The following is an 8,450-nucleotide window of genomic DNA, read 5'->3' as shown; positions in this document are numbered from 1 at the left end:
GATTTTTTTTGATCTAGATCCTTTGTTGGAACACAGCTAATCAAGTGAGTCAACTTCTCAATATAGTCCCCAAGCTTCATTTTCCCTTGCTGAAAATGTCAAAGTTTAGTGTAAGTATTCTTCATGTCATAGTGAGGGGCAAAAAGTAAATGGAAAGCAGCTTCAAACTCATCCATCGTAAACACTAATGGTTTCTTATTCATAGCACAAGACTCCTTAAGCCAATTCCACCACCAAAGACCCGCATCACACAAAACCATTGGAATAGCCATTAAAGCCTTTGCATCCGAAGTTCCTTTAACAACCAAGAACTTTTTCACATTCGCTAGCCAAGGTAGACACTCATCCACACCACCATTACCAGAAAAGGTTGGAATCTTGAATTGATCCACCAAAGAAGGTTTACTTGGAGTGCCTCAACACACTCATGCAAGGTACCCAACATGCCATGCATCTTGTCTTGCATCTCTTGCTAATTGCTCGCAGCTCGTGAACAACATCTTCCATGGTCCAAACCTCTGCAGCTCCGTCGGCACCATCATTGGCACCAGCATCGACAATAAGATTCTAGCATTCAACTTTGAGGAGTTAAAAGACAGACTGGAAAATAGAAACGAACCTCTGTAATGTGCACATTCCCACATAAGGAGCAGTGGTTGTCCATGGGATAGGGCTTGTCTGCCAGTCCCAGAACTATTGAGTGTTGCAGCCTCCATGTTGGGTGATTTGTGACCTGTGCAGTATGAGAAAGAAGTGACAATTCACAGAAGAATTCTAGAAACATTGAGCTCAATCTTGGAAATGTGATCATGAGCATAGCAGGAAGTTTTGAGCAAGAGGACCTTGGTCTCTTGGAATGCAATAATCACTGCAAATGCCTAGAATGGGTGTCTTTTGAAAGTGCTTAAGCTGTTGGATTTCATTCTGGCACCTTTTGTGAATGCATTGATCACCACCCATGGCAGATCAAGGATCCTAGCTCAAGCAAGAAACATGTTTGATCAAATCTTGTGCAAAACTGTGAGCTCCTGATCACCCATGATCTAACTGTAAGCCCAGTAAGGACAATCCAGCAAAACCTTATTAAATCTTTGCAGAACTTACCTTTATCAGTGTCTTAGCCACGCCAGCCTAAAAAGCAAGATCCAGGAGAACTTTTGTATCAATCACTACAGCCACTTGATTATATTGTTGCCCATTGCATGGAGAAGAAGCTCAAACTTCTTCTATCACTGTGATACTCTACTATGAGGAGCAAGTAAAAAGTTCCTTGTTTTCTGTTTATGGACATGCTATAAAGACAAACACATCAGACTACTCAAAAAAAGTGAACTTTTTGACTAGTAATAATGTTCTTAAAGGAAAGTTTGCAAGATTTTAGTAGAGTGTAGGACTTCTTCCTTATATTCTTCACTATTTGCTTTAAGCTTGCTATAGGAAGAATAAAATTGATAAAAAAACATTAATTGAACTCTTTGAGAGATAAACAAGAAGTACATATGAATAAAAAAATGTATTAAAATGAGTACATCATATAAATTTTTTATTTATGTAAAAATTGACAATATCAAAGCAAACCAAACGTTGTTGCATAGTGCAATGCAGAAAATTATATCTATTTGAGTTCGGTTAGGGTTAGTTAGTGGCGAAGCCACGAGTGTGACGGCTAGTGCCCTTAGTGGCTAGTGGCTCCTCTAGTGGCTCTTACTTTCCTCCAATGCAACATATCTCCTCCCTCCAACACTCTTCCTGTAGCAACTCTCCTCCATGTCCTCTAGTGCTCCTCCTGCAACAACTCTCTTCCACATTGTACTTTTGCCAATCCTACTCTTGGATTTTTCAGTTTTTTTTTATTTTCATGAAATCATTCTTTCTCACCCTCTAGCTGCTCCAAAACCCCTTGTGCATTGAGTCTCCTCCAGCTCCTCCAGCACTCCTCCTATAGCAGCTCTCCAGCTCCTCCAGCACTTCTCCTGCAACAGCTCTCCTCCAACTCCTCTAGCACTCCTCCTACAACAGCTCTCCTCTAGCTCCTCTAGTAGATGGCTATGCCACGGCTAAGGCCAGCCAAGGTAGTGCTAGCCATGGCCGAGACCTTGTGCCACCATGGCTGTGCTTGCTATGGGCCATTGGTGGTGTAACTTTGGCCCTAGCTGTATGGTTATAGATACCACAGCCAAGGACAACATCATTGGCAATCAAGGTTGCCAGTGGCTGTGGTAAGCTTGGCAAAACATTATCTTTTATGTTGAGAAAGGACCAATTCGCAGTGAAAAAAAACTTCAGCGACCCACTTTAAAAATTAAGAACGCACATTGAAAACATTTGTGTTGCAAAGTAAACTTATAAGGACTTTTGCATTCGCACATGTCATAGATTTAAGTGGAAAAACACCTCGGATTCGCACTTAAAAACAATGCATTCGAACACTTAAAATTCACTTAATTCAAATTTTGAAATTTCAAATTCAAATTCAAATGTTTAGAATTATATCCCGGCAAATTTCAAAGCAAACACGAACGCCACTGGCAAAGACAGAGGGAAAACGTGAGGTTCTCTCTAACCTCTTTCGCATTCTCTGGACTGTGCAACTCCTCACGAGGCTCCCCTTCCACTTCCTCAGGATCACCATAATCGACAAAGAGGTCCTGGTCCTTGAGCCTTTTCACCTCTTTCCTCCAGGCTTGGATCTCCGCCCAAAGATCAGTCTCCCCAACATCAATCAAGAAATTGTGCAAGATGCAACAACTCTTGATAATGTTGGGAAGGTACTTTGACTGGATCCTTTGTTTTTGATCCAAGCATCTGAACTTCATTTTAAGAAGTCCAAATGCTTGCTCAATAACAATCCGAGCAAGGTGGTGATGAAGGTTGAAAGCTGCCTTGGATGGTGTCAGGTTCGGAGCTGAGCAACAACCAAAACAAGTGAACAAAAGAAAGTAGAATGAAGAAGACTTACTTGTGTGTGGAATCATCAGATGCTGCTGGAGTTGGTACCCTTTGTCCCCCACTAGGTATGGCTTGATCCTATCATCATATGCTAACACCACGGGCGATGTCAGCAGCTCCCTTGCTACAATCTTGTTCCTGAGGGTTGAATTACAAAAAACTCTCATGTCGTGGATGCGTCCTGAAAGCAAAAAGAACATTTTAGAACCATCCTGGCCACCCAGCGTAGACACTGAGGAACCTCTTCTGGGCATCACAAACCCCTTGCAAGATGACCAAGTACCGCTGCTTCCGGTCGTAGTAGCTCTCACCGTCCAGTCTAGTCAGCAACATTAGGTCCAAGTAATCTGTGTTCTTGAAAAGCTTGTACAAAGTCACCCCCAGTCGAACATCCACCGGCACCACACTCATCTTGCTTCCGGATTTCACTCTCCAGCATGCCACAAATGGTGAAGAAGGTCCTCTTCTCCATCTGAAGTTTCCTCTTCCACCTCCCCACATCGTAATACTCCAAAGAAAACTTACTCCAGGTGGTGACATTTCGAGGCTTCACCCACCACAGGCCGATGCAAAACCTCCTCCCAATCACAGCCCGACGAACCTCAAGTTCACGGTCTTCTTCCTCAGGCAGCGGGGCTCTTGTCATCCGCAATGTGCATTTAAACCCTAAAGCAAAAGGGTGAAAGATGAGATTCCAGCGCTGTGTCTTCGTCATGAGAACATGCTGGCTGCTCCTCCCTCCCCCGCAATCTTCGCGAGATGTTTTTCCCGAACGAGATCAATCAGGAGCATGGTCTCAGCATGGTTCCAGTTCTTTCCCCGGGTTCTCTTCGCAGCAGCAGGTGCAGCAAAACCCGAGGTATCCACAAACTGGACAGCCTCGTGGTCGAGCTCCTCCATGTGAGCATCCATCCGGGTCTTGTTCCAGATCGGGGACGGTGTCATCTCCCTCTTCTTCATGACCCTGCCGGGAGCTCTCAATCACTCATGCATGCATGCAACCTAAGAAATGTAAACTCACCGCCATCTCTGGTTCTCAAAGCAGTTGGAGCTCCCTCCAGGGGAACTCCTCCAGACGTGGCTTGGGCTCCTCCGGGCGCGGCTTGGACTCCTCCCGCTGTGGCTTCGGCTCCTCCCACCGAGGCTTGTCCTGGCGATGATCCATGGCCTCCTCCTCCCGGAGAAGAACCGCGGCGTCCTCCTCCTAGAGTAGAACCATGGCCTCCTCCTCCCGGGGCACCATGGCCTAATCCTCCCGGGGCCAGATTCAGAGATCCGCGGCCAACCCCGGCCACCCCGCGCGCTCCTCCCACTCCATGGCCACCTCTCCCTCCATGGGCACCTCTTCCTCCTCGTGTTGGTGAAGATAGAGCACAAGCAGGCCCAGATCCAGCTCGATTGGCCCCATTTCCCAGAGCTCTGTTTCCTCTTCCAACCCTAAAATCGGATTACCTGCTTCCTCCACCTCCTCAGGCCTCTCCTCATAAATCTCCGCGGCTGCTGCCATGTTTTAATTCTCCGGCCGTGCCGCGAGATCAGATCTTCTTCACAGAATCTTCTCGAATATTTCCGGAATAATTTTTAACAACTTCCCTTAAAATAAAATAACCCCAACACTTTAGATTTGTTCAAAAGCAAAGAAGATATTATCAAACACTATTTTTTCAATGTTTGTTTTTTTCTTATTTTCTACTATTAATTAACTTACAACTCAATCAGACAATATTTGGAGCTGGAAGAATTGAATCCAACTTAATTTCAGCAAACTGATGAGGATGGACAATTTTTATTTTCATTTCTTTTGCACTTCTTAATTTACATTTCTTCGGTGTATTTGGCCCATTATATTTAGCTGAAACACATGTACATGTACACTAGTACACTTGATACACAGTTGTTGCTAATTCTCAACGATTTGTGCATCTGCTGGTTGATACACACACACACACTGTGTAGGGCTAGCTCCATCCACAAGAGAGCCTTGAGGTTGGGCACCAGAGGCTGGAAGAAGTTGTCACAGGAGAGAGCAAGCAGGTCACCACTCATGACAAGCTCAGGAAGGAAGACGTTGCCAAGGAACTGGTGAGTACGTTGCAAGAAACAAATGCTGTCATTACCACCTTCCACACGTCTTCAACGTGCTCTAGGAGCACAAACCCAAAGTTGGTCATGCCGCAAGCCGCCATCACCTTGCTCCCGGAACATGAGGTACTTTGACGAGGCATGCTCACTCAGCGGCCCGTGTTTCTGCTTGACTCACGGAGTGGGTTTAAAACCAGGGATAACTGCAAGAAAGAGCACTGACATGTTTTCAAAAGTAGTTGTCACAGGAACATCTGCCATCCTGGAACACATGAACCCGACTGGCATCTTTGCAGATGATTAGCCTTTTTTCCAGCTTAGAGATGAGAGCAGTGGCCGCATGGCAATCATCACAAACTCGGAGATTTTTCACAATTCTGATGGTCTCCTTCTGCTGCGAGTTCACCAGAGCACACCCCAGCGCAAGCTTCTCACTGTGGCCGCACAGGTGATCCTCTTTCTCTTCCTCGGGTATGTCTTTTAGAACGTTGATCACATCGCTCGCGTACCCCTCCTCTTTCATTCTCAGCAACAATTGCTTGAGCTTGGCTGCAATCTCGTCGCTCTGTGAGTGACTCCTATCCCCGACAGAAAAAGAATGCACTTTTCCTGAGCTAACATCCGTCCACCAGCTTCTCCCGGGCTCCCTGAAGCTGCCTTCACCTCTCATTCTCTCCACAACAGTGGCCCTTTCACTGAGCATCCCCAGGTTTCCAAATATATTGGCCATCAATGCGTAGGGCGTGCCGCTCTTGGGATCCATCTCCACAAGACGCTCAAACGCGAGTTTGCCGATCGTGTAATTCTTCCACTTCCGGCAGGCTCCGAGCAGGGACCTCCAAACCACTGCATCCGGTTCAAAAGGCATGGCTCTGAGAACTCTCACAGCTTCGTCGAGGAGGTTAGCTCGCCCGAGCATATCGATCAGGCACACATAATGCTCCAGACGTGGCTTGACTCCATACTGCTTGGGCATTTCATCCAGAAGCTGCCTTCCTTTCCCCACCAGACCACCATGGCTGCAAGCGTTCAACACCGAGACAAAACTCACATCGTCAGCTTTACAGCCCTCCTCCTGAGTCATGGAATAGAAACGCTCCAAGGCCTCGATCGATCGGCCCTGGAGAGTGTAAGCCTGTAGGAGAGAGTTCCAGAGACCCGTGTTGTCCCGAGCTCGGCACTCGTCAAACGCTTCCTGAGCAGAATCAACATCGCCGCATTTGCCGTAGAAGCTCACCAGGCTGGAGCCCAGAACTGGATTGTTTTTCAGCAGCCCTTTATGCTTCGCCAGCTGGTGAATCTCCCTCCCGAGCTTGATCGCCATCACACTCCCGCAAGCAACAAGGACGCAGGTGTAGGTGCAAGCATCAGCTTGAATGGTGTTATCAGCTCTCAGGGCAGAGTAGTACTCCAGAGCAAGTTCAGCTCGCCCGTTCGAGCCGCAGCCCTGGATGATCGCGTTGTAGGACACAACACTCCGAGTTCGCATGGAGTGGAAAATCTTGCGAGCCTCCTCAAGCTCGCCACACTTGGAGTACATGTCTACCAGGCAATTTGCCACGAACAGATCTAGCTGTTTCTTCTCCTTGCTCAGCATTGAATGGATCTCCATCCCGATGCGTAGAGCTCTCTCCCTCTTCTCGCTGGATTCGGTAGCAAGTGTGGAGCAGGCGCTGATCACCACGACATGAGTCCGATCGTCGGGTTGAATGGTGTTATCAGCTCTCAGGGCAGAGTAGTACTCCAGAGCAAGTTCAGCTCGCCCGTTCGTGTTGCAGCCCTGGATGATCGCGGTATAGGACACAACACTCCGAGTTCCCATGGAGTGGAAAATCTTGCAAGCCTCCTCAAGCTCGCCACACTTGCAGTACATTTCTACCAGGCAATTCGCCACGAACAGATCTAGCTGTTTCTTCTCCTTGCTCAGCATTGAATGCATCTCCATCCCGATGCGTAGAGCTCTCTCCCTCTTCTCGCTGGATTCGGTAGCAAGTCTGGAGCAGGCGCTGATCACCGCGACATGTGTCCGATCGTTGGGTTGAATGGTGGTACAAGCTCTCAGGGCAGAGTAATACTCCAGAGCAAGTTCAGCTTGCCCGTTCGAGCCGCAGCCCTGGATGATCGCGTTGTAGGACACAACACTCCGAGTTCCCATGGAGTGGAAAATCTTGCGAGCCTCCTCAAGCTCGCCACACTTGCAGTACATGTCTACCAGGCAAGTCGCCACGAACAGATCTACCTGTTTCTTCTCCATGCTCAGCATTGAATGGATCTCCATCCCGATGCGTAGAGCTCTCTCCCTCTTCTCGCTGGATTCGGTAGCAAGTCTGGAGCAGGCGCTGATCACCGCGACATGAGTCCGATTGTTGGGTTGAATGGTGGTACAAGCTCTCAGGGCAGAGTAGTACTCCAGAGCAAGTTCAGCTCGCCCGTTCGTGTTGCAGCCCTGGATGATCGCGGTGTAGGAAACAACACTCCGAGTTCCCATGGAGTGGAAAATCTTGCGAGCCTCCTCAAGCTCGCCACACTTGGAGTACATGTCTACCAGGCAATTCGCCACGAACAGATCTAGCTGTTTCTTCTCCTTGCTCAGCATTGAATGGATCTCCATCCCGATGCGTAGAGCTCTCTCCCTCTTCTCGCTGGATTCGGTAGCAAGTGTGGAGCAGGCGCTGATCACCGCGACATGTGTCCAATCGTCGGGTTGAATGGTGTTATCAGCTCTCAGGGCAGAGTAGTACTCCAGAGCAAGTTCAGCTTGCCCGTTCGAGCCGCAGCCCTGGATGATCGCGTTGTAGGACACAACACTCCGGGTTCCCATGGAGTCGAAAATCTTGCGAGCCTCCTCAAGCTCGCCACACTTGCAGTACATATCGATCAATCCCGTCAACAAGTAGATGTTGCTTTTGTGCTCATCACTCTTGAGCACAGCTTCATGGGCTTGTTTTCCCAAAGAAAGGGATCTGCTCTCAGCTGAGTGTCTCACGCGGTGTATCAGCCTCCCGAAACTCACCGGTTCATCACCAGCTACAGGTGGGGCATGTGGAGATTTGTAGCGGGCCGTGGTGGCCTTACCTACAGCTGGGTCAGCGAGCGACTCGAGTTTTGCAGAGACCCAGGTTGATGTTTTCCTGTTGGCGATCCACAGGCTCTCTCCGGTAGAAACATGTTTGAAATCCGGGTAGGACTCTGAGAAGAACTTGTTTTTCTTCTTGAACCTGTTGTGCCACCAGAAAGTGGGATCCCTGAAAAACGTTTTCCACTCCATGAGATTGTTGAGAAATGACAGACACCACACAAACCCTAGCGCCGCACGCATACCCTAGAAATCCCGATTTGTTATTGCAGTCTCGTGTTTTCTGTTTTTTTCTTTTTCTAATTCTTTTCCTTTTTAAACTTTACAATGTCACAGCTTAACT

General features: G+C 47.9%; 2 protein-coding genes across 5 annotated transcripts; both read right to left on the bottom strand.

Annotated features, from left to right (window-relative positions):
• Positions 1 to 2,441: 2,441 nt before the first annotated feature.
• On the bottom strand, positions 2,442 to 3,304 carry LOC112343649 (protein ANTAGONIST OF LIKE HETEROCHROMATIN PROTEIN 1-like). 4 transcript variants are annotated; one of them, XM_024667436.1, is made up of 3 exons: positions 3,191 to 3,304; positions 2,960 to 3,130; positions 2,442 to 2,905 (listed from the first exon to the last, which is right to left on the bottom strand). In XM_024667436.1, the coding sequence occupies exons 1-3, from the start codon at positions 3,201 to 3,203 to the stop codon at positions 2,505 to 2,507; spliced, it is 585 nt and encodes a 194-aa protein (XP_024523204.1). In that variant the 5' UTR covers positions 3,204 to 3,304; the 3' UTR covers positions 2,442 to 2,504. The 4 variants fall into 4 exon arrangements, with proteins under 4 accessions (XP_024523204.1, XP_024523205.1, XP_024523202.1 ...); XM_024667437.1 differs by having other exon boundaries at positions 3,211 to 3,298; XM_024667434.1 differs by having other exon boundaries at positions 2,960 to 3,223.
• A 1,927-nt stretch (positions 3,305 to 5,231) lies between these two features.
• Positions 5,232 to 6,491, bottom strand: LOC112343648 (pentatricopeptide repeat-containing protein At2g41080-like). The gene has a single exon (XM_024667433.1). It carries the CDS (start codon positions 6,353 to 6,355, stop codon positions 5,261 to 5,263), a length of 1,095 nt encoding a protein of 364 aa, XP_024523201.1. The 5' UTR covers positions 6,356 to 6,491; the 3' UTR covers positions 5,232 to 5,260.
• Positions 6,492 to 8,450: the final 1,959 nt, after the last annotated feature.

Source organism: Selaginella moellendorffii, unplaced genomic scaffold (assembly GCF_000143415.4).
Source record: "Selaginella moellendorffii unplaced genomic scaffold, v1.0 SELMOscaffold_172, whole genome shotgun sequence".
NCBI lineage: Eukaryota > Viridiplantae > Streptophyta > Lycopodiopsida > Selaginellales > Selaginellaceae > Selaginella > Selaginella moellendorffii.
This window is presented reverse-complemented; position numbering and strand designations above follow the sequence as displayed.

Bases quoted from the DNA above. Each gene is read 5' to 3' on its own strand.
- LOC112343649 (XM_024667434.1), bottom strand. From the start codon at position 3,203: ATGCCCAGAAGAGGTTCCTCAGTGTCTACGCTGGGTGGCCAGGATGGT. The intron at 2,906-2,959 runs GTAAGTCTTCTT...GTTGTTGCTCAG, and splicing joins TCTGATGATTCCACACACAA to CTCCGAACCTGACACCATCC.
- LOC112343648 (XM_024667433.1), bottom strand. From the start codon at position 6,355: ATGGCGATCAAGCTCGGGAGGGAGATTCACCAGCTGGCGAAGCATAAA.